We start from the raw sequence: 27,985 nt of genomic DNA on the forward strand, positions 1-27,985 counted from the left end.
GCTTGTAGTTTCCGCGGCTCCTTGCACGTGGCACCAAGGCTGCTATGTTAGCAGGAAGGCAACCGAGAGCAGAGGGCATTACGTGTAGCTTCTGGGCTTTCTGAGTCACGGAGCATCCCGTGCCATGAATCAGACCTGCTCTCACCCAGAGGAAGTCCAGCAGCGTGTGAAATCCTGAGCTCCGTGCAAGCTGCTGCTTAGAAAGACGGGGGCTTTGCTCCGAGCTTCCTACGGGAAAAAGGATCGCTTGCTGGCTGCCAGGTCTAAGAAGGGTCACAAACAGAATAGGAATGATTGATATTTCAAGGGAAAAAGTTAACAGCATGCAATTGTAGCTCTTACTCCCTGTGTCGCAAACAGATCTTGGTACCGATGGAATCAACCTACCTACCTCCACTGAGATGACTCCTCCACCGTGTGTAACAGGAGCTCTGACTTCTAGCTATGGACCAACTTCTCTAGGAACAATGCTTGGGGCAACATCTGGCGTTCCAGTGCCTTCAAACTGCTGCCAAATGAAGGTCTTGTTTAGGGGAGCCCAGAGCAGCAGAACTCTCCAGGGACTCAAACTGCAGCTGACCTTCCCCAAGGATTCTCACCACCACCAGTGACATTTTAGTACTCTGCCATGCATTCACTTCGAGAACGAGCCCTTGCTTAGCACTATTAGCATGAAACACTGCCCTCTGCTTGCAAATCTCTGCATTCACACTGGATTGCCTGGCAATCCCTGATCTGGAAGGATTTCTGTGTCAGGACCCTCTTTTTTTTTCCCCCTCACTCATTTCAGAGCTTCCCACAAGGAGGGTCTGCCATGCTGTTACTATCACGCACACGTACCATAACCCCCAAACTGAGCCGAGGTTACCCAGTTCATTTCACCAGAGACCCGTATCTAGATGTGAGCCTTGGTTTTCAATAGACTTCCAAGGTCAATGGCACTGTGCTTTATCCACCACCAAACCTGCTTTGCTTTGAGCCCTTCTGCCCTGTTTCTAAAGTTTGTTTCCTTTTCCTTTTTTTTTCTTTCTTTTTTTTTTAAAGTATTTTAGAGCCTTTTTTTTTTTTTCCTTTAAAAAAAATTGCCTCCTTTTGCAAAATCTGTGTCCAGGTCTTGTTATTGCTCACAGCTGGCCTCGCTGGAGGATGTCACTGTAGTAAAACACTGGGTGCACTTCTGATCCAACTGAACACAACAGCGGTTTGTGTTGGTTTGATGGGACGAGGATTAGTCTTGGCCTCCCCTTCTTCTTTCTTTTATTCATCCTTTGGGCTTTATCTGGTACCAAACGAAAGCAACCTCTCCGGAGCAGAGGGGTGTGTGTGTTGTGGTTTGTCCTGAATTGTAAGTGATGTAGCCGGCCTGATCCCTGCAGCGTGCCCTTCGTTCCTGGGGGACAGGTTGTACTGCTCAGGTGTGAATCTCGAGGATTTTGTGTGCAAGGTTTCTTAATATCATCAGACGCCAAAGCGTAGGAAGCTTCAACTGTCACAGCATATTGCCAGGGAAATCGTGGTTACTTGCAACTCGCCTCTTAAGAAGAGGCAGATATTTAATTTTGTAAAAGCAGACTTGAGTAATACAAATTCCTGGTCAGGTTGTCAATGGGTACAGGTAATTAATTCAGTGAAACTAGAGTAAATGAGCATTTGGTTCAGAGGTTGTAAATAGACATTTTTGAGTAGTAGTCTTTTTTTTTTTTTTTTCAATTACTTTTTTTTTTTTTTTTAGGCAAATGTGAGCTTTTTTTTTTTAATAGTAAAATTTATCCTTTGTTACTTCTTTTGGGGAAAAATGTATTTGATTTGGTTGTTTCTTATCCTACTCCTTCAGTGCTGTGTGATGACACTATTGCCGTAGTGGGTCTGTGGACCTTAAGAGTTTCTCACTTACCTTTATACAAAGTGTTGAGTCCTACAAGCACATTGTACGTGGAACTGCATTTTTCGCTTCAAGTGTGGTATGGTATAGAAGCAGACACTGATAACAATGAGAAAGGATTGAAAAAGATTAAGGTAACATCTCTTGAAAAATAGAATTTGAGAAATATTTCCTTTTTAAATATTAAATCACTTTTAAAAAATGTTCTGACATCAGCAAAAGCAACAGCAACAAAGAACGGAGAAACTGTATTTCTGTTTCCTGCATTCCCCACATCACCCATTTACCTCTAACTAAAACATTTTCGTCATACCATTTTTTTTTTCAGTGGAAACATTAAAATTAAATGAAACTTTCTATTTTTTGCAACAAAATCTGTTGTGGTTTAAAAAGCATTTTCTGGTGGGAAAGCAAGAAATGTAGGTGGGAAGTATTCATCTAACTAATTGCTATGGCCCTTCTCTCTGCCATTAATTAAATGCTCTTACATGCTTGGAGGGTTGATTTCAAGCCTTGCTCTCTATTGCTTTCCAACTTTATTTAGAGATGGGAAACAAATTATTTGAGTATAATTATTCTAAAGGCTTTGACAGGTTTGGTACAGCCACGAGGGTGGGTTTTTGTGGCATGTTGTTTAGGGTTCCCATTGCCCCCTATAGCAGGGACTCTTACCAGACCAGTATTGTGCAACTGGAGTAGGAATTATTCGTGATAGGAATTAAAAAGATATTTTTTTGCACTCTGTGCCTTAAGCACGGGATTTTTGGTTGGGGGTCAGGGAGAGAAATGAGTCATGAAATGATCCTCCAGCAGTACTTCCACGTGGCTGGGGCTTGGAGGAGCGATGCTGCGCATCCCGAGCATGAGGCGTGGGTAAGTGGGAAACTGGTGATCCCCCTGGAGAAGCCACCTCTGCTCTGAGGCCTTGCATAGAAACACCTCCCTCTGCACTGAGGATCCTGCACATTAGGGTGAAACAATCAAGCTGGGGGGTTCATGCCAGCCTGAGAAGTGATTAGCACGTGGCTGCACCGAGCGTGCCACCAGGCTATGAATAACGTCAGCAGGGGTTGGGTTCTGAGCAGGGCTGAAAAAGAGCTGTGGCTGTCACCTGCTCTGGCACTAAACAGACCCCTGAGAAGATCCCGGAGTCAGCAATAATTTTCTGATCCTTATTCAAAGCCAGCTCCATCCGACAAAGGTGCTCAGGTAGCACGAAGGGGCCTTGCTGTGGCCTCTCCCTGCTAAGGTGCAGAATTCTTGTAGCTAAAGCTGTGCTGCATACTGGAAACGTGTATCACGCTGCTAAGACAATGACTCTAATATTTACAAAAATTCTGGCAATTACAAATATGTAAAGGCTAGCGTAAGGGAAGAATGAATTTAAACCTGATTCTGTGCTTTCGGGCCACCTTTCTTAGCTTACAGCCTATTCACTCACTTCCTGCATGACCTTGGACAAACCACTTAATCCCCATTAGGCGATGACAATCCTCTCCTCCTCCCAGTCCTCAATTTGCGCAAAACAGCACAGGTCACCACTGACGAACATCACAGCGGATTCTGCTGCCGTCAGAGGAGACATTTATTATACTAAGAGGAAAAACTCAGGTTTCAAGCTCATTTGTACTGTGAAAAATGTCCGGTTATTTTGTAGACGATTAATTAAAAGCTCAGAAGTGGCTATTTTGATTGCCTTCATAACCCTAGCCTGCAAATTTTAAACAGCGTAGCTGGTAGCTGAGCTGTTGATTTCAGAGGCAGCTGAGAGTCTGCTTAAGCCCTCGGTGAAGGGTCCCAGAGGTTTATGAGCCTCTTTGCCAAAAAACAAAGAAACAAACAAAAAAAAAGAGAGTAGCAAAAGGTAAATTACCATTTGCAATCATGTATTTATAAGTTTCTGTACATGTACGTATTTTAATAATATAGACAAGATGCATCAATATCAAAATCCAGCTGTTAACTAATATTTCATTTTCAGAAATTCCCCTACATAATTTCCTCCCACAAAAGCAGCATTAAGTACATTTTCAAATAGGAATCCTGAAAGCTGGGGAGGGGAATTACAAAGTTCTTGGGTAGCGGCACCTGCACATTAGTGTTGCAGCTGAGATCAAAGCCGTGCTGTGCCAGGTGTCGTGCAAACACAACAGGAGAGCTGATATCCGCTGGGAGGTTTGCCGACACAATAAAGTGGCTCTCAGGTTTATTGATAAACCAGTCCTGAATGGGAAAACAAACCTAGCAGCTTATCTCTTTCAGAAAAAGCTACGGTTGGAAGGGAAAGGTTTTCATTCCCCTGTCTTCTAGGAATAGCTCCAATCTCTCAGGAGCAGCTAAGGGATTAAAAAATACACAGGGCAGGAAATTCCAGCTTTCCAAGACCAAGAGTCACCTCCCACAGCCATAAATAAACAACGCAGGGAACAATTGCTCACAAGCAGAGGTGCCTCATGGTGGCTTCAAGAACTGACACCATCTCCTGGGCCTGACCTGCTGCCAAAGCAGCCCTGGTGCCCGACAGCAGTCTCCGCACCCCGTCCCTGCCTCTTTGAGGAGAGCTCCTCCACGTTAGGACTCAAGCATTAGTGATGGGACCCCTGTAGTAAATGAAGAGTCGGTTGTCAGCTGTCCCCCATCTCTATTCCTTCTGAGAATGAGGAGTGCAACCCCCTTCATCTTTTATCTGTTGTCTGGTCACTCGTAAGCTTGCTGGAGAAATGAGCCAGATCCCCCTTCACACAAAAACCAGGGGAAGGACATGGCATGCTCTTGGAAGTTGGGCTCCTGCTCTTCTCAGCCATAGGCAGCTAAATCAGAATCCTCAGAATACATGAACAAGTTCTCCTGATTTTCCTCTCTGCTGCCAGATGTCAGGGTGCACGTAGGAGATGCTAAAGCCAATACTCGTGGCTGACATCAAGGGCGACCCCTCCATGCGACTGCTGCAGCGACCCCAAAGCACTGAGCGAGTGTGCAAGGGGCAGGGGGTGGGATATCAGGATCCAGAGGTTGTGTCCTTCCTGGTACACCCAAGCTGTTTGGCTGTGCCTGAGTTCAAGCAAGATTGGGAAGGGTTGGAAATGGAATAATTTGCTGTTGGTATTTCTACTCATCCTCTGCTTTTCCTCCTCTGCTTTCCACCTGAGAGGAGTGAGAGCAAGCAGGGCGAGCAGGGCTCAGTCCTTGCCCTTCCCAGTTTTCCCCGTGACCTGAAGGGTGTCTTTGAGCATTTTCTAAGTGTCTAAATGCTCCCTTCGGGTGCCCTCATCATCCCTGATGCTCACAGCCTTGGGGCTTACCTTCCTGGTAGCATTAGTGGAGAGCCTAACCCTAGCACTCCTACACAATGCCATCAGAAGCTGGGCTTAAATTCAGGCTCACTTTTATAGATCTGGGTAGCTTGAGCCTGCAGGGCTAGAGCTGCAGTGAGATCCCCCCCCCCCAAAAAAAAAGCACCCTTAGGTGAGGTCCTAAAGCTCTCCGTGATTGCTTCCACTCCCTGCGCGGAGCTCTGTAGGAAGGTTTGGGGTTGCTGGGGGCACTGAGTTTCCTTCAGGCAGATTTTTACGTGACTTGAATGAACAGAAACAGCGTGGCACTGACTCCAAGCTCATCACAAGGACGTGGAGGAAGTGCAGCCCTTCATGGTACAACCCCCTGCCCTCATCGTTTGCCCCATCATTTGCCCCATCGCTCGTCCCATTCCCTGCGTCCTTCCTCTTCCTCTCCCTCTCCCCTCTCCTCCTCTTCCTCCTCCCTCCATGCAGTCACCTCCACCAAACCACGCAGGAAACTTCATCAGGGACTCCAGAACACTTTAAAAAAAAAAAAAAAAAAAAAAAAAAAAAAAAGGAGCACCTCCCCTGCTTGCCTGAGCACCTTTGTTCCGTGCTTTCTTCCCCTCCACTAGGACGCAAAGCTGCCAGCCCGGAGGTCGGGACTCTTGCGGTGAGGAGGCTCCCCAAAAACCTCTCCCGATTTACTCCCGCGACCCTTTTCCCCCTCGGGGCAGGGCAACGGAGGGGCAGGAGGTGCCGGCCGGGGGCGGGGAGCAGGGAGGGACGGGGGGAGGATAAAAACCTCTCGGGGAGCACCAGCGCCGCCTCCCCGGGCGCTCCCGGAGCCCGCAGCCGGTCCCCAGTGGCCCTGAGCTCGGTAAGGAGCCGGAGGGGGCTGCCCCAGCCCCAGCCCCTGGGGGGTCCCTTCCTTCGGGGGTCCCTTCCCTGGAGGGTTCCAGCCGTGCCCGAGCAGGGCAGGGAGCTGTGGGATGTTTTGGGGCTGTGGGGATTTGTTCCCATTGGTGTTAGGGCTGTGGAAAGGAGGAAGGGTGTGCAGGAGAGTGGTGCTAAAGAGGGTCCAGCTCTGTTCTGCAGGGTGCTGTGCTCATGGCAAGGGTGCGAAGCATATCTGGGACTTTTTTGGTTGTTTGCATGTGGCTTTTTTTTTTCCCCTTTTCTTTTTTTTTCCTTCCTTCCTGTTTTTTTTCCACATGAGTAAGCAGGGCCAGGTGATCACCCCTCGGTGACGGAGCTGCTGTGCTCACAACTTGCTCTCTCTGCCTTCAGCAGGATGGTGTCCATCGTTCTCGAGGTGGCGTGCAGCCTGCTGGCCTGGCTGTCCCTGTATGCCGCCTGCTGCCACTGGCACAGGCACCGCTCCCATGAGTGGAGCTGCCGCTTGGTCACCCTGCTGCACGGCGTGGCTGTCACCTGCCTCTCGGGCTATGTGGCTCTCCTGGATGGCCCCTGGCCTCTAACCCATGCAGGTATGTTTGGAGTTTTACCCTGACACACGTCCTTGTCATCTGCTGGCGACACGACCCCCCTGGTTCTGTACACGACTTTGTTCAACTCCCCGGCTTGTTCTCCAGCTCCTAGCACTTCTTATTTTTAATCTTGCTGCTGTTCTCTTCATGTACTTACTGAGGACTTTCAGGCTGAATTTATGGTGCTATTACTGCTAGGTGTGGCAATGTGGAGAACAGACTAAACGCTGTTTGCATCTTGAAGGGCATAATAACTCCTGGCACTTGACTGTGGGTTTGTTCTTTTCTATCGTTAAATCTCACATAGCTCTGCTGGTGGGGTCAGGCTCTCCCACCCTGCTTTCTGAAAGGGTGGAGAGAAAAGGAGAAGCCAAGCGTGGTGGGATGGGATGACCTGCCTGGGTTTTCTGGGCAGGGTGAAGGGAGAGCAGAGCCAGGTGTCCTGGTTCATGTCCTGTAGGATAACCACGGAAAGCAAGGAGGAAAGAGGCATGCTGGCCACCTGTTTGCTATGTATTTTAGAAGTCTGTCTTATTTAAGACCCCAGGCTTATGCACGTCTTTCATTTCAGGTTCACCAAACACACCTCTTCAGATCCACGTGCTGGCCCTGACCTTGGGTTACTTCATCTTTGACCTGGGCTGGTGCCTGTATTTCCAGACGGAGGGGGACCTCATGCTGCTCCACCACACGCTGAGCATCTGTGGCATGATCATGGTGCTGGGGCTCGGCAAGTCTGCCACGGAAGTCAACGCAGTTGTTTTTGTTAGCGAGATCACCAACCCCCTGCTGCAGGCCCGCTGGTTTCTGAGGGAAATGGGCCGCTACCACACCTTGCTGGGCGAGGTGGTGGATTTCTTCTTCGTGCTCCTCTTCCTTGTGCTACGCATTGTGGGGGGAGCATTGATCATGTACGCAATGCTGGCGTCCCCTCAGCCCAGCTGGCTCCTCAAGGCCGGGGGCCTGGCCATGTACCTCGTATCTCTGGGGTTCCTGGTTGAGATCTGCCACTTTGTGAGGAGGAAAATGTTGAAGAAATTCCCTTCCTGGACAAGCCTGAGGAGTACGAATGCACCTGTGAAAACGAACGGGCACCTGACAGCTCATTAATGGTGGTTGTGGAAGGGGCCCTTGGGATGGCTCCTGAGGCCCATTTTGGTGATGAGAACTCCTGAAAGTGGCACAGAATTGACTTTCTGGTGCCAGCAGCTTTCTGCCACCCACAGAGAAGATGAATCAGGTGTGCAGAAAAACTGGTAGAAAGGAGATTTAAGTGTAAGTGTGAGGAACTGAGCATGTCTGCTGCCTTCTCCAGCAGCGGTGCAGCCTCTAGCAGGGCATTAATGCTGGGCCTGACCGGCCTGCAGCTATGGTGTAGGGCCAGAAAGTCTAATCAGGAAAATACCATCCCCTTGCTGGTGTAACCAGATAGTGGGGTGACCTAGCCAAGACTTAACTCAGCCTCACTCTTACCTAATCCAGAAACTGGGCAAAACATTTGACCAAGAACTTGGATGAAAGTTTGAGAATCAGAGTAGTCGTAGGAGTACAGTGGAGTTGTCGTTTGTGTGAAACGATGGAAATGGAGGGTGAGGCTATGTTTTACCTCATTGTTTTTACTGACACATTTCTTTTTATTTAGATGCTTGCATTCGAGCAGATATTGATCTCAGAGCACTGTGACCTCCCTGAGTTTGACTCTGGCGCTTACAAGGCCCTGTTCCTTGCAAACAGGAATCCAGAACTGGGGTAGTGCTGATAAACTCCATAAGCAGGTGTTTATCTAGTCTTGGATTATTGTTTTTCTTTAAGTAGGCACTTTTTGTGTGAGAGATGATAGATCTGAGTCCTCTCTGGCTGCTCTCTGTTCTGGGACTGATTTATTACAGATCAATTAAGCTGAATGCGAGGCCAACAAGAATCCAGTGCATGCCCACATTGTCAGTGGTGACAGGGACATTTAGGCAGATCTCAGTGTAACGTCCGCTCCATACCAGCAGGTCTCGGAGTATGGACCAGTTCTATTGTTGTCTTTACCTCTCAGAATTGTGTTCTGACTTTCCCCTGGGGTTTTAATGTGAATTTCCCTCGTTCTGAGGCTGCAGTTTGGATCCCTCCGCTTCCCATAAAAGCCTTGCTTACAGCTGGGAAACAAATGGCCTCGAGTTCCCCTCAGGCTCAGCGAGGCTGGTTGCCTTTCCTTCCCTCCTGCTTTTGAAGACTTCACTGAGAAGAGCATCTCTATAGACCTAGGGAGCCCTGAGGCTGCTTGTGTGGCACTTTCTCCTCCTGCTGCAGAGTCACAGGAGGGGAAAGGTGGCGGTGCTGCTGTGGTGGGGTGGTCCCAGCAGCTCCATGCCTCCTGCCCTGCCTGGTGCTGATACCTGCCTTGGCTGGGGGCTGCAGGAAGGTGTCTGGAGAGCTTAAATGGCATGAAGTAACTTTAGAGGTGCCCCCTGAATGCATTGCAGTTGTGAATCCAGGCGAGGAGGTGGATTAATATGGTCAGAAAGGCAGGAGGCTTGCACTCCTGATGGGTCTCCAGTGTGGCGTTGGGGGCCTGGCCTGGGGAGGTGGCAGCTCTTGGAGTCACTGTGCTCTTGTGAAAACTCCCCTGAGTGATAATAATTCCAATAAAGACATGTTTTCTTTTTAAAAAGAAACAATTGCTGTAATTTTCTTTTGTTCTGCGTCTTAAGGAGGGCAACTGAAGTTTTTCCTGAGCGAAGCAGGCTTGAGGGAAGGCTAAGCATGCCAAGGCCAGTAGTCACAGGCAAAGCTCTGGCTTGTGCCCTTTTGTGCAGCTTGGGAAGCAGAGAGCTGGTGGGCAAACAAGCCTGGGCAGAGCCATGGGCTCTGGCTCGAGGTCTGGAGGATGGATGAGGGTCAGCTGAAGCTCACAGTTGTGACTAATGAACCCATAACCTGCCTTGCCAATGAGTCAGGCGGTGCTTGCTCTTGATGGGCATGGGTCATGGAGCTCCTGTTAAATTTTGGCCGTGGCCTACTTCCCAGGCTGCCTCCTCTCTGCAGCACTGGTGCCTTTGCTGCTGTATATTCCCAGTTCATTTCTGGACAAATAGTTTCCAAGTGAAGGTAAGCTAATAAATCCTGTGACCCTCTTGGTGCTATAAGCTCTTGTTAGAATAGGTACGGAAAGAAAAGGAAGAACTGAATGATGAGCAAGGGTATAGCTATACTATAATGGGCAGTAGTGTGCAAATAACTGTTAGGAGAGGTTCCTGTCCTGAGCTGTTTTGCTGAATGCTATTCATCTGCAGGCAAAGTAAGCCGGTGGAACTCAGCCTACCTATGGAAACAGCTGACTCTGCACGAAGCAAACAAGAAAATTAGCGTAGAAACTGCACCTAATTTCTGGTACAGTCCACTGGGAGGTGAGTTAGCTTGCCACCTTGTATCTCACTGTATGCAAATATTTCACATCATATGATCTTAAAAATATAAAATAAATACACAGAAAACCCCTCCTCTAAAACCACCTCTGGCAGTAAATAATCCTTGCCTTCTTGTGACTCTGTTCTTTTGTGACCGTCTCTGCTGTTCTTCCTGCCTGCTCAGTTTCTGTGCCGTGAGTCAACATTAGTCCTGTAGCTTTCTGTGTACCCGTGCTGTTCTTTATCCTAAACTGAACGTCAGAACAGCTCTGCCTCATTTGTCATTGAGGCTATTAGGGCTGGCCTGGTGCCTGGTCCAACAGAGGTGGAGGAAAGCAAGATGAGACCTAAGATTTGTCAGGGAAACAAGTGTGCTATTAATGCTAGTAAGGATGTCGTGTTGAAATAGCAGAAGGATGAGCGTCTCGTAGCAATAGGAATTGTGCCTGGCTTGAACTGGAAAGGTGAGATAGGGAGATACCCAGCTGAAAACAGGATGGTTACAAGTGTCATGAGAGGCTGACATGACACTCCCACCATTTGTATTTCAAAAGGTAAAACCCGACAGGATGAAAATACATACTAATCCAGGGTGTGAGAGATTGCTTTGATTGAAACTTAAGAAAGAAATAAGTCTGCTGGTCGGAGGAAGATATTTTTGTGAGCTACTTGAAGCACCCTGTTTTGCTGCTCTGTGGGGGGGGGGAAGGTGGAAAAGAGGTGTGTTTGTACCGAATGCTTGCAGTGAGAAGAAATTACCAGGCTTTGCAACTGCTGCATAAGCACAGGCTGGGAGGGTAGGCTTAGGGCAGGGGTGTGTGCTTCCCCAGCCTGCTGAAGCTGCACGCTCTGTGCTGTGCTGGCGATGAACCCCGCGGGGTACGCTGCTTTCACGCTGCTGCGGTTCGGCAACTCCCGCAGGAGAGCCAGCTCACGTCCCCTCCTGCCTGGATGCGAGCAAGACGCGGCCGTGGCCGTGCCTGTTATCTTTGGGACGCGAGATGAGTGATGCCGTGGCTGCGTGGGGCTCATCTCCCATGCCCGCAGGCCAAAGGGATGCTCCGTGCGTGCCTTGTGGCTGCCTCGCTCCGCGAGCAACACCCCGCTGACCACCAAAACCAAGGCCTGTGAGGACCGGGGGGGGCACAGCCCTGACCCCAACCAGCCCTTCCTGGGGCTGAGGGTCTGGGGGCGAGCACAGGGCCCCTTCCCCAGGGCCAGCCGCCGTCCCTCCGCCCCGCCAGCGGGCGCCCCTCGGCCGCCGCCGCCGCTTTCTCTTCCCAGGCACGGAGCGTGGCCCAGCAGCCGCGGCGGCGGCCGAGCCGCTTCCCGCAGGTGGGTTCGTGGGGAGGCCCCTGTAGGGCTGGGGGGACCCCCAAGGGCCCTCCACCACCCCGGCCCTACAGCCCCGGCCTCGCTTGGCTCCAGCAGCCGGCTCCGGGTGCAGCCAGGCTGGGGAGCACCGAGGCAAGGCCCACAGCGGGGCCTCCGGGGGCTGGAGGGGATGGGGCCTGTGCACGGTTATGGGGTGATGTTGGGGTGTTTTTTCCCTTTTTTTTTAGAAAAAGGAGGAAGTGATACTTCTCTGGAGATGTCCGTCAGGGGTTGAAGCTCTTTTGGGGTGAGCTGGGCTGGGATTTGAGGCGCGTTGGGTTGTGCTGCTTTTATTCGTGGCTCCGGTGCTGCTGATAATGCAAACGCTGCTGCTCCTTCTAAAGGGGTGATATGGATAATAATATAATTACCGCCTGTTTTAAAGGCTTTTGCCCTTTTCAGTGTGCAGTGAGAGGCATGATTGACAGATAAAATATATATTGTACATGCTAATGACAGGCATTGAGCTTTGATGTGTAATTGAAAGAAAGCCCCTTCCTTTTTTTTTTTTTTTTTTTCCCTAGGGAAATACAGAAATATTTTTTTCAGGTGTAGGTGTGGAAAACACCTCGACGTGCTTGCCCTCTTTTGCAGGTTCAGGTGCCCTTCCAGCAGGCTTATTGCCCTCTTCTGCAGGTTCAGGTGTCCTTCCAGCAGGCTTTTTGCCCTTTTTTGCAGGTTCAGGTGCCCTTCCAGCAGGCTTATTGCCCTCTTTTGCAGGTTCAGGTGCCCTTCCAGCAGGCTTTTTGCCCTTTTTTGCAGGTTGGGTATCCTTCCAGCAGGCTTTTTGCCCTTTTTTGCAGGTCAGGTGTCCTTCCAGCAGGCTCCTCAGCCCATCAGTCCCTTCTGTCACATCAGGATTCCTCCTGCCTTACCCCGACTGTGAGTGCATATGGGCCTCGAGTACCAGGGATGCCAATGGAAACGCCCAGTCAGAGCGGTTAATCACATCCTTATTTCATCTCCCCGTGTTCCCGAGGCCCATTAAAGCGTAATGGTTTTGTTTATCCAGCCTCCTAAGTCATGCCTGGTCACACTTAAAACAGGCCAGGCAGGAAGGTCGGGAGCTGCACCTCTGACTCTGCACCATCCGTATCCTCTCGGTGTTCCCCAGCTGCGGTGCTCAGCGAGCCCCAGGACCGGCGGTGCTTTTGGCACAACTGGAGACCTGCGTGGCCTGAGTGTGACTCAGCTTCTTTTGCTACACTTCCCTGAATGCCCAGAAATGAGACGTATCTTGTATGTCTTGGAGAGCTTTTATAAACATCAACAAGCATGAGGGAGGACATAGAAAAGAAGGACTGGTTAAAGAGTCTTTATGGGCATACCTGCTAATCCTGTTGCATCAAAAAGATTTGGAGGTCTTGGTGCCAGAAAAAAATGATGTGAAGTCTGCAGGTGGGAGAGTTCAGTGTGTGGACCTAGCAAGAGACTGTGTTTTTTGGGTTTTCTTGTCTTTTATTGCGGTAGAGGAGGAACCAGCCTAGCAAACAGCAGGTGGGATAAGTAGGTCTGGTGGGGCAACACAAGCAGACCATTGAAGTGCAGACTACGTGGGCAGGGCAGAAAAATGAAGGGGCTGGAGTAGCTCTGGATCAAAGCCTTGTCGCTAGATGTGGAGCTCCTCAGCCTGTCCCTCAGGCAGTGCAGAGGAGCACTAAAATATCCCAGCAGATCCTGCACTGTAGACTGGTTGGGGAAGTCACCTGAGGTGCGTTCCCAAATTCTGACGTGTTTTCTCTTCAGTGAGCTAGGAACTCACTGTCTTGCAAGGAATTGTTTTCGATGCATGCTAATAGTTGAGGGGGTGCTGGTGGGGTCTGTGTGCTGCTGGCCCCATGGTGAATCTGCCCAAATTGGCACGAATTACTCTTTGGTGTGGGCCTTTCTCCAGAGAGACTGCAGTTCCTCTGCAGAAAAAAAAATAAAATTGTTAGGAGCAAACAACACCATCAGGAAACAGCCCTGTACGTGCAGTGCTGGGATGGCTGCTGGTGAAATGCTCCACAGGGTGGTGTTAATGTTGAAGGTGAGTCCTTCTGATGCGTTTTGTGCTTCTGTTCCTGTGTCAGGATGCTGTTCGCCCTGCCCCTGCGAGTCGCCTGCAGCCTGCTTGCCTGGCTCTCCCTCTACGCGTGGTTCTGCCATCGCTACAAGCACCGGAGTTACGAATGGAGCTGCAGGCTGGTCACGTTGACCCACGGCATCCTCGCTACCTGCCTCTCTGCTTACATTGGCTTCATCGATGGCCCCTGGCCTTTGAGTCACCCAGGTGAGTGGTGAATTTGTGCTCCTGAGCCCTCCAGTGGGTGCTGGCACAAGGTGGGATTTTCCTGTTGCCTTGATACATAGCCCACGTGAGGGATGTTGGTTGCAGGGATATCTGAGGTGCTTTGTGGTTGAAGGTACTGGAGAAAAGGGGAGACTGGTGCTGTGTTTTGCTAGCATAACGCCTCCCCCAGCTGCAGTCTGGCAGAGCGTGTGATCACGTTCTGACTCCTCTGATGGAGCTGTGACCAGTACGGGACAATATCAGCCTGCCTGTGCTGAAGGTGAATCCCCTCTCCCCATCTCAGAACCTGCCTGCTGGTTGCCTCCTTGCTCTAAAGCTCTCCTTGGTGTCTCTGTGTTTCAGGATCACCAAACACAGCTCTCCAGGTACACGGGCTGTGCCTTAGCTTGGGCTACTTCCTCTTCGACCTCTGTTGGTGCGTGTATTTCCAGACAGAGGGTGCCCTGATGCTGGCCCACCACCTGGTGAGCATCCTGGGCATCACAGCATCCCTGGCACTCGGGGAGTCGGCCGCAGAGGTCAACGCCGTCATCTTCGGCAGCGAGATCACGAACCCGCTGTTGCAAGCCCGCTGGTTCCTGAAGGAGACGGGGTGCTACCACAGCCTCACGGGCGACGTGGTGGACTTCTTCTTCGTGGTCCTCTTCACCGGGGTGCGGATCGGAGTGGGAGCCTGGCTGATGTACTGTGAGCTCGCCTCTCCCAAGCCCAGGTGGTACATCAAGCTGGGCGGTGTCATCATGTACGCCGTCTCCTGGGTCTTCATGGTCAGCATCTGTCGCTTCGCTAGGAGGAAGAGCATGAAGAAGTACCACGCTTGGAGGAGTCGGAGGAGTGAGGAGCTGTACTTGAAAACGAACGGCCATCTGAAAAACCACTGACTGGATGCTGAGTAAAAACTTCCTCGAGTTCACGGGCTGGCAGGAAGGGGATCATGCCTGAGATGCCACTGTCGGGAGAGGAGCCAACACACGTTAGCAATTCTGGAGCCAAATTTATCCCTGGCATAACTCCATTGAAATCCATGGAGCTGTGCCACGGATTCATCGGATCTGCAGTGTTTGGCCTGGCAGAGGCTAGCTCGGTGTGTACGTAAGCATACGCTAAATGATAGGGGTGAAAGAAGGGCTAATTTTACTGACTAACTGTAACTGGTCCAGCAGTGCAGGTGTAAATAGCAGTGTTAGCAGCTAACTCCTTCGGCATTGCTATGGTCTTGGAAGAGATGAGAACATAACACTAGATGTCGATGTTCAGTGTCCTGTACAGTCTAGGCAGCTGGAGTGACGACGTGCTGCTAGGAAGGAGTGTGTTTTAGTGTTTTGTGGGAGCTGGGATTCTTGGCTCTTCCACCAACTTGTTATGTGACCTTGGGCAAGTCACGTAACTCTCCAACTCTGTGCCTAATTTCCCCATCTGTGATTTGGGGGTGATGGAGCCGATCCATCTGTGTTATGCACTTTTAGATCTTCACTTGAGAGGTGCTATGTAAATGCAGAATGGTGGTTGTTACCTGCACTTTGTTCATTATCCCCATGGTTCCTTTGGGAGAAGTGGTTCTGGTGGTTGAGCTAGAGCGTGACTCTAGAAGGAACAGTATTTTAAGCAGGTCACTCTTTCCTACCCTAATTTCTTTCAATAACTTATTTAATAACGTATTGGTAACTTATTTTTCAGTAGTGTCCAGAAGCTCTGGTCAGCACTGGCACCTTGCAGGACTCGGTGCTCCATGAACACACCCAAAGATGCAGCCCCTGATGGGAAGCGCTTTTGTGACGTTTTCCCCCCTCTTCACTCCTGACTGTTAAAGCTCTGCCCACGCTCTCTAAATTCTGCTCCTGGCTCCGTGAGTGACCAACGCTCTCCTTTATGAGAAGCCCCATCAGGACTTGTAAGTGGTTTTCTGACCTCCAACACGGGCCCAGCACTGCTGTGTCTGCAGAACAGCAAACTTCCCTCTGCTTTATTTATTGGCCCAAATGCAGGCATAGTTTGGAGCAAGCCTGAGACCCAGTGGCTTGTCCTGAGACCCTCAAATACCTTCCCCAAGCTGTAACTTCTAAAAACGAGAGCAGTAAATGTAGGGTGCATTTGCAGATCACTGCAGAATAATCTGTACTTGCCGTTTCTGGCAGCCTAAAGGGAACAGGGTGCAGAACCCGACTTGTAGTAAAGGCTGTGTGTGTATTTCTGTTGCTCTTGAAGGTGTCAATCCAGATTCCTGTCACTGTGTCTGAATCCAGAGTCTGTCCCAGCGTTTAAAGACAGTGGAGGACTGTAGGTGGAAGTATAAATACAGCTCACTTCAAATGAGCATTGATGTTTTTTCCAAGGACCACAGACAACAGTTTTGACAAGAGTTTCTTCAGATCCAAACTGGGATTTTGGGTTAAAGAGTAATCAGGATACATCATCAAAACCCACTAGGTAGGGTGGGAGAGACACCCAGCTCCAGATCTGTCCTCTGCCCTCTTCAAGCCAGAGACCTAATCTTGGCTTTTCTTCATCTGCATTGATGCTTTGACCTCTGGGCTTTAGATTCACTTCTCTCTTCCTGATTAGATCTGGTTCACTTGATGAAAGTGAATGTTTACAGGGTAAGAGAGATTTATTTTATGGCCCAATAATTAAAGAAATGAGAGGCACAGAACCTGGCATTTTTTTTTTAAGAAGAGAAGTGTACTTGTCCAGAAGAAAACATGTTAGTTATCTGTCTGGTTCCATTTACAGGGGAAAAAAAACCTGCTGCCCAGCTGGCAGCAGCTGCTGTTTGTTTCCCTGTGTGTTCTTTAAGCTCTGTGCTCAGCACCAGGGCTGTCGTGCTGCTGCCAGCCTTGCCTGTTGCAGCCAAAGGGCTTCCGATCAGCAGAGCCAGCTGGTGATGAGCTGGTCCTTCAACCCAAACTTGACTCATTCGGCACAGCAAAGTGATGTGACTGCCTCGGAGGGAGGCAAGAAGGGCTAGTCAGGGCTCGCCGGTTCCTTCCCAGCTCTGCTGCAGGCGTGGGATGTGTCAAGGAGGCTTTTTGCCTCAGCTTACCCCCCTCGTGAAGTGGGTACAATATTCAGCTACCTCGTGGGGCGTTTTCATCTGTTACCACTAAGCCACCTTTGAGTAAAGCTTGGTGGTCTCTGTCAAGCTGCGCTGTATCGAGGCGAATTGCTGTTGCTTGGAGTGAAGCACTTCTCTCTGTGGCCCATATTTAGTTATTTCTAACCTGAACGTGACACTTCCCAGCATCAGGCTTGTTTAAAAGCATGACTGCAAAGTGCTTTGCAGCAGTGCTTATGGGTAGGAGTCGAAACAAGTGAGCTAGACATCCATATAAAAGTGAGCCCAGGTCCTTCTTGTTCAGCTAGACTCCCAGGTTAAAGAAAGGATGCCTGGAGGGTGTTCCCTACTGAGGACTGCAACAAATCTGGAGTCAGAAGAGTTTCGGCAGCCAGCCTGACCAGGGAATAAGGGCTAAGATCGCAGGGAGGGCTTTCAGCAGCAGGTCCTGAGGAAGCGCAGCTGAAAATGGAGCCTGTTCATTTCTCAGTGCACTTGTCTTGCCCAGCAGGAGCAGTTTCCTGAGCAGACTTGGTGATTCGGACCCCAGCCTCTGGTGAGATTTGGTGTGCAGCTTAATGCGTGGCTGTAGCCCTTCTGTGCACAACCTCCCCAAGCAGGAATGGAGAATTGGGATGCCGGTTAGTGATTGCAGGTATCTGTGAAGCACTTTGCATGAAAATATTAAGGTAATGCATTTAATGGCTGAGGGGCCTCCTTCTTTGAACTGTGAGGAACTGGGTTGGAAGAAGTGATCAATGTCGAGGCTTTAGATGTTAAGCAAAGGCACCAGAAGACAAAAGGGCAGTTAGGAATGGCTCTGTGAGGTAGAGCTAGCAGTGATGTTGCAGAGCAAGGCTTCGTAGTCTGCCTGGTGGGCTCCAGCATAGAATCACAGACCCAAGCAGAAGTATAACCTGTAAGCTGTGGAGCACGCGGTGGGACCTGTCCTCAGGCTAGTCCGTGGTGCCTGCAGCAAGTGTAAAAGGAAACTGCAGAACTAGTGTGAAATAATAACCTGTGTTTGCATTACTGTGTAATAGCAACTAATGTTCCACCAGTGAATGGTGTAGATGCTTTGTATTATGTTTTATAAAATAAAGATTATTTAATTATATGAGGAATTTGGTTTTCTGTCTTTGAATGGAGTTCTTCTGTGTGCTGCTGCATGAGTTGGCGTTGAACAAAGCTGGGGGCTGAGAGGTGCTGGTCTGTCACTCCGTGTGCTCGCCAGGGTATTGCTTACATGCTGGGGGGCTGCTTTCACTCAGGGCCAGAGAGAAACTGCAGATCTGTGCAGCTGCAGGGAGCTGTGTACATCCTGTTCTGTTCGTGCCCCAAAGCTCCCCAGGCACTTTGTCACTTAATCTGCTGTGGGAGGTGCGAGCTGCCAGGAAGATGCTGCGCAGGGCTCAGATCTGTTCACACGGGGGTTGCTTCTGCCCTTAATGCGATAGCTTGGCACTTGGAAAGCCAGTGACATGGGGAACATCTTCATCAAATGTGATTTGGAAGGGTGTCCTTTCAAAAGCTGTCTTCAAATGGTGCTCCTGAAACAGGGGAGGAAAATGTCAGAGTGGTGCTTTCAGTGAGACACCCAGGCACTGTGCAGACCCGGAACCAACTCTGCCTTGCTTATGATCACAGTATTTGCCAGAGATCTATCATGCCAGAGTCTGTTTTCTATGAACAGCTAAGTGAATTTTGTTTGAGTGTAACCCTAAATCTACCTCAAAATCCTCCAGCACTGTGGAGCAGCTGTGTAGTGTTGAGTCCTCTAGAGTTACTGGCCTGTTTAACACTCTACAAGCAGCCTGGCTGCATGGTGAAGTGGTGTCAGGGACTTCAATAATTTATCCTGGGAGTTTGTTTAACCTCTGAGGTAGTCTGCAATCGGAGAAGAAAGCACAGTAATGTTCTGCAGCTTTGCTTTGGAGCTCCAAGCATCTTCCAGGTTTCACAACTTCAAATTACACACTAGAATCTAGTCTTAAGTTCATGAGCAAAGGTGCTTCACTGCAAAAAGTGACATCTGCCTCTGACCCAATTTATTTCATTTTACGTCTTCCCATTATTTCTTTTAAACCCATTCCTTCCCCACTGCCTGCCACTAGCTTCTACTGCAGGCCCTGCAGTGGAGCTTTATAAAGCTAACTTCCTTTTGGTCTTCTGCCCTCTCTTTATAATTAAACTCCTTACTTGTATTTGAAGAAATTGCTATTTTGTGAAATTGGAGGCTTTATTCCCTTGCAACAGTAGTCCAAACACTGCTCTAAAAGCATGGTGGTTTAGGTCTTTAGAGTCTGGTTTTAGACTAATACCAGTGCTGTCAGCTGGCCTGTTCCTTGGGTATAAAAGATAAGAGAATGCTTTAAGCTTCATGGTAGTTGTGTGTATGCTCCTGATAGTTGCAGACTTTGTATAGCTTAGCTGGAAGTAAAATAACAAGTCTGCTGCCATTCCTAAGGAAATCAAATTTCAGAAACCAAGAGAGAATTAGAGTCAGCATTAGCCTCGCGTTGCTTAAGCAATTTCTAGACAAGGAATAACTTCTTCTTGGTTATACCAAAACGAACTAATGCTTTTCTCTTTCCAAGTCAGCTTCAATATGTGCTCTTGTAAATCTGTGCAAGAGAAGAAGGTGTCAGCTTTTGCTGGCTTTGTCCTGTTTCCCTCAAGTCCCAGGGGCAGTTTGGCAGCTGGTAAGTTGGCAATCTTAGGCATCTTTAGAGAATGACTTCCAGAAGCAACTGAACAGATCTGGAAAGTGTGTGCAAAAACTTTCACAAAGTTAGAGCAGCTTACTGGTAGCTAATCTCACATGGAAAAGAGAAAGTGTCCATTTCTGTTGGTTTTCATGTGTTACAAGCTACAGGTTTTCAGGAAAGTTTGTGTTATGTTGTTTAAATCCTGTATCACTTCAGAAGGTGAACATCTGTTCAGTGTAACTGATAGTCCTCAAATGTGGTAAGAAATTGCATTCTTTATTTCTTTAGATTTTACCCTAATAACAAATACCTCTTTTTTTCCAATTAGAGGGTGTTGATTCTAGCAGGCAGCAAGAAGAGTCCATGGCAGAACGTACAGCAGCTTTGTCCTAACACACACGCTGCTGCTTTATTTATGCTGATGTGGAAAGAAAGCTTAGTGCTATAAAAATGCTTACTGTGATGTGGCTTATCCAGGTTTAGGCACTTAATAAGCTGTCACAGTGGAAACCCTGATAGATTAGCCTATCTGTATCTCAACAAAGTCAGCAAAGTATTGCATGTGTCCAAGTGACTTAAAAGCATGGACCAGCCCTGTATGCATTTCCAGCATTTCCAGCAAACTGGACACAAAACAAGCTGCCTGTCTCTGTAGGCAGTGAATCGTGGGCCTATTTTAAGGCATGTGAACTAAAAGGCTTTGAAATATCATAGCGATGTGGAGTGCAGCACGAATTCATTATTATTAATATATATTTTCTTTCAAATTAGCAGTGCATCAGCATGGCCATTAGTGGCTGTTGGATCAGTCTTTGCATCAGCTTCTGAAGCAGGTGGCATCCGTGTCGCAGTGTACTTGGTGAGGAACAGCCCAGCAACAGCTGGAAAATTCAGTGGATGGCCAAGCAGATAAACTGTCTGAAATCCAGTGTCTATCATAACATATTCCACTCTCTCAAAAGCAGAATCTCAGCAATTAAGGAAATCCCCCACAACTTCTCAGCTGGCTCAGCAGGATCTCAAATGAGAGGAGTTCCCTGAAATCTTTTTTTTTTTTTTTTCTTTTTTTTTTTTTTTTCCCCCAGAGCCTTAGTAATTTGTGGCATTATCAACTGAAGTCTAAATACCAGTACAAAACCCTGGTGCATTCTGACACTGGTTTTAAATTGATTACCTGTAAGCAGCAAAGCACAAGAGGCTGAATTCCATGATCTGCGCCTTTCAAATCATACATAACTTAAGGTTAGAAGAATCCTTGTCCATTTCATTTTTATAATGGAGGTCAGCAAAACTCAGCTAATAGCCCATCATGTCTGAGTGGCAGCAGGCAGTTTTACAAAGCTATCTATTCTTTACTTAAGGTCTGCAGGGGATCCTTCGCACTCGCAGGTAAGGTGCTCTAATGCTTGATTATCCCATCTGAGATGTGGTACAAAGTTTTCCCAAAAGAATGATTGCATTCACTGATGCTCAAAATTTGAAGACAAGGCAAAGCCTGATACATCTGGCATCACGGAGTTAAAAATCTATTGCCTTTTGCTGTTTTCCCACCTGTGTTTAGACTGAGCCCATAGTGGTGCAACTCCGGATCAGAGCGCAGCACCTGGAGCACCAGAAACTCCAGAAGCTGACTCCGGTTTCAGGACTCGTTTCAAAAGCAGCTTGGCGGTGAGAGGGCCCTGGCTGTTAAAATGCCGGAGGAAGGTTTCAGATGAGAGCAGCCATACGAGGATCCTCCAGCAGATGGCATCAGGTCCCCGGGTGAGCCTCTGGTGCCAGGCTGGGAAATGAGGTCTGGGAAAAAGCCTCAGTGAAGCCTTTCTGTTTGGGTATGTCTTTCCAGGAGTCCTGTATAAGGCATCTCCAAGGATTTTTGTGCCATCCTTTACTTAAGGCACAATGGGAATTTATAGCTCACAGCACTCGACATTCTTCACATCAGGGTCCTCATTATTTCAGCTGTTTACCTCTGCTCTGAACCCTATAAAAAATACAATTGGGGGGACGGGGGACATTGGTGCTTGGCCCCAGAGACACGGAGTGATGAGCTAAATGTGCAGCTCCCACTTCCAACATCTACGTTTGTATGACAGTCCTAGCTGTAAATTCAGGCTAAGTGAGGACTTCAGAGCTACCAAACGAAATCTATTTTAATTGGTACTGCACAATGTAATTGCTTATCGATTTTTTTTTTCCCCTGGATTTCACATTGTAAAACTGCCCAGGCAGCAGAAGTGTCATAAATAGACATGTATATTAACATCAGTACACAATCAGCTTCCCCACAAAAATAATCATGTGCAGGAAGGAGAAGCAATTATGGTATCAGAGTCTACTTTGGAATTGTTTTATTATTGCTTTTTCTTTTTAATTGTGGCATTAAGCGTAGCAATATGAATGCAGCCCATTATGAGCAAGAGTTAATCTACTGAACAATATGCTATAAGGGTTTTATGCTTCCTTCTTGTCTTTGGTAGAGTTTTATGTGATGCTTCTTTTGACAATACTGAGTAGATTCTTTGGCAAATGTTAATCAGTGTCACTCCACTGAGTTTTATGTCCTTTTACTGCAGCTGAAGAAGCTTCCTACTTTCCTACTCTTTATTTTTTTATTTTTTTAGGATTTCCTCCAGCTAATTGTTATTGTCATTATTTTGTCACGCCCAATAAAATATGATTAAAGTAATAAAAAAGCATCAAGGCCTAATATGCAAATGCTGGGCCTGTCCTGAAATAAGAGGTCTCCCCAGAGCCTTCCTCTCTCTCAAGGCACAGTACTGCGTGTTCCCTGCCATAAAGGCAGGGAGGGACTTATTGCAGAGAAGGTGCAATAAAGAATGCAATAAAGAGATATATGATAAATATAGATAGATAAATAGAGATATTTAGGTACTTCATTAACACCAAGCAGTGTGTCGCACGCTGCTGCAGCGTTGGAGGCGGCTGTGGGTGCACGACTCGCACCCCCCTCTTTTTCTTTTCTCAAGCCTCTATCTTCCCCAAAAGGAAACCAAAAGAGGAAGCGTAAATGCTCTGCGTGTCTATGTCAAGTACCATCTAGAAAATGATTTCATCCCACACTTCCCCTCTTTGCGCCGAACTTCTTCAAAACAGCAAATTCATCAAGCTATCAAAGAGCCCCCGGGCTTCCTGATCCCGGCTCACGTCTCCGCACGAGGAAGCAGCTCCACGTCGGGGTCCCGTGAGCGCCTTGGGGCAAGGTATGGTGCTTACTGCCACGTCTGCGCCTCCCTCCCCAAAAACCTCTTTTCCAGGCTCTTTCCAAGTGCAGTGCCTGGCTTTGAAGAAGTGCGTGGAGGTAAGGCTAATTAAAAAGAAGGAAGGTGGCCGACATGACTGGGATTAGCTAATAATATTCCTATTTTGGCCTCTTGTTGGCATCTGGTAGGAGAGGCTGACGTGAGCCTCACCCCAGGGCCTTGCCCAAGCTCTTGGCTCTGGGAGGCCGGGCAGGGATCCACGTGGAGCCGTCCCCTCCATTTCACATCTGGTGGTCACTGCCTTCAGTTCGTGGCCACGCGAGGCTCGGTGGCTTGGAAGGTTCACGAGCTTCTGGTATATGGACACACTTATCTAGGTGTTTGAGAACAAGTGTGCCTGCCTGAAATCTGCTCATTTATCCCCACACGTTGGCAACAGATTTGGGGATTAGGTAATGAACCTCCAGCTCAGCATCTGGTCTGTTACCACAGTTTGCCCCAAATGCAGTGTCCCAAACAAGCCGTGCTGTTTAAACCCTGATGGCATCGATGCAGATGCTGCTCCAAACATTTATTTGTTGTACGTGGTGTAAGCACCAAGGAGCTACAGCCAATATCGACGTGGGTGTGTTTCTGGTGGGAGCTATGCCCCATCCGTGCATCTTGAGGTGCTGCTGTGTAAATATCCTGCATTTATTTATTTATAATTTATTATCCTGCTGCTCACCCAAAGTGCTGTGGGAGCAGGAGCGGCCTGAGGCGTGCTGGGGGGCATCCATCGCGCCGGTTTTGGGGTTTTGATCACCTCAGCTGTGAGAAGAAATCCTGAGGAGACGCGTTGTGTGCAGGGGTACGGGGGGAAGGAGGGTACAGGGGGATGCACATAGGGGCTGTGGAGGCTGTGATGGAGGGGTGTGAGGGGATGAAGGCTACAGGGGGATGCACACAGGGGCTGTGGGGCTGAGCTCCTGCCCCCGCCGCCTCCCCGTGCCACATTTTCCACACCGCGCATCGCCGGCTCCGGGCTGGAAAGAGGAGGAGGAGATGAAGGAGGAGGAGGAGGAGGAGGTGGAGGAAGAGGAGGAGGAGGAAGAGGAGGAGGAGAGGGCCCTGGGGGGCGGAGCGGCGGCGGAAGGATCCGGCCGGAGGGGCGGGGAGGAGCGCTGCGGCCGGAGGCTGAGCCCCCCCCTCAGGAGGCCAGGGGAGGCCCCGGCTCGCTTCGGCCTCCACGGGGAGGCTCCGCTCCCCCCCGGCAGCAGCGGGGCCGGGCCGGAACCGGGAGGAGGAGGAGGAGGAAGAGGAGGAGAAGGAGGAAGAGGAGGAGGCAGCAGGAGCAGGAGCTCCCCTCGCAGCAGGACTTTGCCCCGCCGCGCCGTGCCCGAGGCCTCCCCGCGGGTAGAGGCCAGGAACGGAGCCGAGCTCCCCCCCCCCCTTTGCTTTTCTCCGTTTTTTTTTTTTTTTTTCCTTTCCTCATCGCTCTCCGGTTTTATTGGACAAGCGGCGAGAGAGAGGCCGGGCATGGAGCCCCGGGCCTGAGGACAGCCGGACAGACACAGCCTGACGGACAGACAGGCAGCCGGGCAGCGGCTCCCACCCGCCCGCCCCCCCCTCCCCTCTAAACGGGCGAGCCGGCGGGCGGGGGGGGGGGGACACGGGGACACCGAGGGGACACCGAGGGGACATGGCACCCGGCTTCGTCTCGGCGACCCCCAGGACACCGGCAGCCGGCGGGAGATAGAAGGAAGGGGAGAAGAAAAAATAACACAAAACAACCCAAAAACAGCGGCGGGGAGGGGGCACCGCCTTCCCTCCCCCCCCCCCCCGGGGCTAAGCCCCCTGCCCTAGGAGCACCTGAAAGCTCCCCTGAAGCTTTCCTCGCCCTGCAGACCCTTTTCCCCCCCCCCTTCCCATCTCTGGGGGAGCAGCTTTCTTATTATTTTTTTGGATTTTTTCCTTAAACAATTCCCCCCCCCCCCAACTTCCCCTCCACTTCCGTGGTCTGGATATTCTGAGTGACTGCAAGAAGAGTTTGGGATTTCTTTTTTCTTTATTTTTTTTCCTTTTTTTTTTTTTTTCTTTTTCCTCGCCCTCGAACTGAATTTCTCTGTGCATGCCTCTTCTGGAGCGAGGCTGGAGCCTGAACCTCGGTGCGTGTGGGGGGCCGAGCCTCAATAATATTCCTGCACTAAGAGTAAAATGTAAAGTGGATAATACGACTTCTTGCCAAAGGCTCCAATGAGTGGCACACAGTCCACAATCACGGACAGGTCAGTATGAAATAAGTTGTGTTTTTTTTTATGAAGTTTAGGCTCTGCCTGGCACTCGCGTCCTCCGCGCTTTGACTTCGGTGACGGGAGGAGAAAATGGGGATTAAATCGTATTTCTGGGAATCGGGATCAGCACGTCCCTGGGGTGGCAGGCTGTCAAGGCGCCGGGGTTGGCTTTGGAGAATTTCAAGTCCAACTGCTTTCACACCTGCCAGGGCTTCTCGTTCTGCTCCCGGCTCCCAGGCCGGCGCGGTGCTGGTAGGAAAACCCAGGGGAACCGCTCCTGCGCCAAGCAAAGCAGGAAAAGCAGCACGAGTTTAGGGCACGGCTGAAGGCTCGAGCTGGAAAGCTGAGTGGAGGACACGCTTGCTTCTCGGCAGGTCAAGCGCCGTAGCCTTGCACGGAGGTCACATCAGGTGAGGGCAGGAGGAGCAGTCGCCGAGCAGGAATGGTGCTGGTGGCTGCACGACCGTAGCAGCCAGATTTTTCCTGCCCGAGATACCTGCTCGGGCCTCTGGGCTCCCCTGCAGGTGCTGCCACGTGCATTTTGTTAGCAGGCTGGGATTCTTCTGCTCCGATGCTGCTGAGGCAGGTGAAAAAATGTGTTTTGTACGTTGAGGGGAAAAAAAAATCCAGTAGGAAACTCCTTCTGTGCTTTGGAGATGGAATTTTAGATATTTGTTTTGGTGAGAAGGAAAAACAGCTTGGTTTGATGCTAGCGAGCAAACCCAAGTTCTCTTTTATTATGGATTTCATTGAGTTTTCCATTTCTGTGAGCGTTTGGTGGTTACGGTGCAAATGTGTGTGAGATGAAGGCCTCACCTCTCGGGCCTTGCACGACCAACGCGAGCAGCTCTGGCAAAGGAGGTGAGGCAGGGCAGGGACAGGGATGATGCTTCTGGGTGCCTGAGAGCCCTCGGAGATCCCAGGTGTGGGCAGAGAAGAGCAGACGTAACTCACCTTTACACCTTTTTGCAGAGGTTGAGCAGGACAGCGAGGAGCCGCGTCGAGGCGGTGTTTATTTCTGTGCTGTTCTCAGAGCAGCGAGACTTTGAGATGAGCTGCGTAATATTTTTGTAGCAGCAGAGGAGGTGAAGTTGTTGCTGCCTGCTGTTTCAATTCACTATTTCTTTTTTTTTTTTCTTGTTTGTGGTGTATGTGTATGAACACTGCAGATATTCTGGAGTTGCAGGACACTTTTCTACATCAGGCAAGACGGTGGCAGTGAAAAGAAGGTGATGTTTCAGTGGCTTTGCAAGAACATTGTACTTAAGAGCATGTATCTTAAGGCAGGCTGTGAGATACCAGAAGGAACAGCAGGATTTTGGTACCAAGAAGCAGTTGTGTTGCATGGGAGGGGGAGCACGAGGACAGGGAGTTACATTTGCTTGTTAGTGAAAACAAAATACTTCCTATTATTGAACTGGAACAGCCAAATTAAAACTGTGGCAGAGACCAAAAAAAAAAGAGAGAAGTCTCCATTTTCTTTTCCTTTTGGTTACGTGGAAGCGCCTGTTTCCGTTCGGTGACCCGTTCGGGTTTTGGTTCAGGTGACTTTTAATGCCGAGGATTTTGTAATGCTCGCAGGCTGGTGGGGACAGGCTTTGGGTTCCCATTGTGCCCAGGAAACCTCCGTGCTGCCTCTTTAGGTCCCGCTCTCAGGCTTGGAATGCAAAGCAGGTGCAATATAAATAAACCCCGAGCTCCTGGTGTCACTGGATCCTCATGGCACAAGTCATCTGACGTGTTTAATGCTCCCCTTATTTCCCGGTGACCTTCCTTAGTGCGACCGAGTTGGGAACTGCCTTGAAAAGAAACCCAAAAACTCAGCTCGCGCCTCTGCCAAATGGCATTGGGAGCATAATGGGGCAGCATGGGCCTGTGTTTTTCTCCATATTAGCTTTCTGTAGTTGCCTTTTGGGTGTGCGTAGCTGCTTAAGACAGCAAATACTTCCTTTTGTGTCCCATCGGGTGAAAATGAAATGAAATCCTGCGTGTTTTGGTAGCTCTTTGGCGTTCCTGGTGTCCAGGTAGCACTTGTCCTGTCCCTCACGTGCCCTTCGGTGATGAGGTCATGCAGGGCACTGAAGTCTGCAGAAATGAGGAGGAATGAGGAGGAACGGCCGTTTCTGGTGCTGCTCTCTAGCCAGGATGATAAAGGAGATTTTCATTAATTGGGAACTTTTTTTTTTTTGTCTCATGGTGTTTTCTTCCTTTTCCCAGCAGATTTTAGTAGCTGCCCATCTGGCACAGGCCCTTCCTGGTCAGCTTCTCTGCTTTTGGAGAAACATGCAAAGGGTGCAGGCAGAAAAAAAAGGATTAATTTATGAAGTAGCACTTGAGATTTAAGAATACATGAGATTTAGGAATACGTGCATGAGCAGAGGGTATCCCAGGACAGCCGTGGTGTCCTGGGTGGCTTCTGCTGCTGCTGTGAGAGCTGCAGACCCCCAGGCAGTGCCATCTACTTCCCCTTCTTTCTTTCAGGATGTTCTTGTACTTTGTCAGCTGCTTTTTATAACGCCGGTGCCCAGCGGACCATATCACACAGTTCATCCTCAGTCTTACTGCTCTGCCACCTTGTCTGTAAACATTCACGCCCTCTCAATTTAATCATCTCTGAGCTCTCCTGGGTTTCCTCGGAGGCCTCCCGGGGTGGCATTTATCTTGCTGAACGTGGTGAGATTTTGGGTGGGCGCCTGTATTTGAGCTGGGGGTCAGATTGCCTTTGGGGTTGAAGGAAAACAGGTGAAGGGACCCGGAGCAGGTGGGTGAGACCGAGTGCCTCCAGCTCTGGGTTTAGGATTTAGGAGGGAGCTGTGCCTGTTAGCCTGCAAATTCACAGAGTTTTGTCCTCAGGCTTCTTCGTTATTGCTCTCACCAGGCTGGCTCCTTCACAACACAAACTCCCAGCACCCAGCGTTGCCATTTGGGCAGGGGGATGCTTCCCAAAGTGCCCCCTTGCCTCGCAGCAGAGCTCTGCAGCCGCCCTGGGCGTTGCTCTCTGCGTGGCAGGCGACACATG

The 27,985-nt window shown here is 49.6% G+C and overlaps 4 protein-coding genes across 19 annotated transcripts in view; all 4 read left to right on the forward strand.

Annotated features, from left to right (window-relative positions):
- POU2F3 (POU class 2 homeobox 3) overlaps nt 1-2,256 on the forward strand; it is a 41,266-nt gene extending 39,010 nt beyond the window's left edge. For all 3 annotated transcript variants that reach the window (XM_013103115.5, XM_013103116.5, XM_072027808.1), the window contains one exon: nt 361-2,256. In XM_013103115.5, the coding sequence (XP_012958569.3) occupies nt 361-400 (40 nt within the window). In that variant the 3' untranslated portion in view covers nt 401-2,256. The remainder of the gene's footprint in view (nt 1-360) is intronic.
- Nucleotides 2,257-5,712: 3,456 nt separating this feature from the next.
- On the forward strand, nt 5,713-8,530 carry LOC101802115 (TLC domain-containing protein 5). 4 transcript variants are annotated; one of them, XM_013103114.5, is made up of 3 exons: nt 5,713-5,833; nt 6,451-6,650; nt 7,222-8,530. In XM_013103114.5, exons 2-3 carry the CDS (start codon nt 6,455-6,457, stop codon nt 7,758-7,760), a joined length of 735 nt encoding a protein of 244 aa, XP_012958568.3. In that variant the 5' UTR covers nt 5,713-5,833; nt 6,451-6,454; the 3' UTR covers nt 7,761-8,530. The 4 variants fall into 4 exon arrangements, with proteins under 4 accessions (XP_012958568.3, XP_027300020.2, XP_027300018.2 ...); XM_027444219.3 differs by having other exon boundaries at nt 5,727-5,833; nt 6,454-6,650; XM_027444217.3 differs by lacking the exon at nt 5,713-5,833 and adding an exon at nt 5,953-6,040.
- Nucleotides 8,531-9,373: 843 nt separating this feature from the next.
- Nucleotides 9,374-17,888, forward strand: LOC101801660 (TLC domain-containing protein 5). 8 transcript variants are annotated; one of them, XM_027444215.3, is made up of 5 exons: nt 10,730-11,380; nt 11,608-11,666; nt 12,223-12,301; nt 13,492-13,691; nt 14,055-17,888. In XM_027444215.3, exons 4-5 carry the CDS (start codon nt 13,493-13,495, stop codon nt 14,591-14,593), a joined length of 738 nt encoding a protein of 245 aa, XP_027300016.2. In that variant the 5' UTR covers nt 10,730-11,380; nt 11,608-11,666; nt 12,223-12,301; nt 13,492; the 3' UTR covers nt 14,594-17,888. The 8 variants fall into 8 exon arrangements, 7 of the variants coding, with proteins under 7 accessions (XP_012958562.2, XP_012958566.2, XP_027300017.2 ...); XM_013103108.5 differs by lacking the exons at nt 10,730-11,380; nt 11,608-11,666; nt 12,223-12,301 and adding exons at nt 9,374-9,746; nt 9,932-10,045; XM_027444216.3 differs by lacking the exon at nt 12,223-12,301 and having other exon boundaries at nt 10,729-11,380.
- A 5,968-nt stretch (nt 17,889-23,856) lies between these two features.
- The window catches only part of ARHGEF12 (Rho guanine nucleotide exchange factor 12), a 74,339-nt gene continuing 70,210 nt past the window's right edge, over nt 23,857-27,985 (forward strand). For 2 of the 4 annotated variants that reach the window (XM_021274916.4, XM_021274917.4), the window contains exon 1: nt 23,857-24,960. In XM_021274916.4, coding sequence (XP_021130591.3) covers nt 24,929-24,960 — 32 coding nt within the window. In that variant the 5' untranslated portion in view covers nt 23,857-24,928. The remainder of the gene's footprint in view (nt 24,961-27,985) is intronic. The other 2 variants (XM_072027783.1, XM_072027784.1) reach the window with 1 other exon arrangement.

The sequence above is a fragment of the Anas platyrhynchos genome, chromosome 25 (genome assembly GCF_047663525.1).
Source record: "Anas platyrhynchos isolate ZD024472 breed Pekin duck chromosome 25, IASCAAS_PekinDuck_T2T, whole genome shotgun sequence".
NCBI lineage: Eukaryota > Metazoa > Chordata > Aves > Anseriformes > Anatidae > Anas > Anas platyrhynchos.

What these genes read in the sequence shown, in the direction of transcription:
- LOC101801660 (XM_013103108.5), top strand. Translation starts at nt 13,493, where the DNA reads ATGCTGTTCGCCCTGCCCCTGCGAGTCGCCTGCAGCCTGCTTGCCTGG. An exon ending in CTGGCCTTTGAGTCACCCAG is followed by an intron (nt 13,692 to 14,054) that starts GTGAGTGGTGAA and finishes TCTGTGTTTCAG; the next exon opens with GATCACCAAACACAGCTCTC.
- LOC101802115 (XM_013103114.5), top strand. Translation starts at nt 6,455, where the DNA reads ATGGTGTCCATCGTTCTCGAGGTGGCGTGCAGCCTGCTGGCCTGGCTG. An exon ending in CTGGCCTCTAACCCATGCAG is followed by an intron (nt 6,651 to 7,221) that starts GTATGTTTGGAG and finishes CTTTCATTTCAG; the next exon opens with GTTCACCAAACACACCTCTT.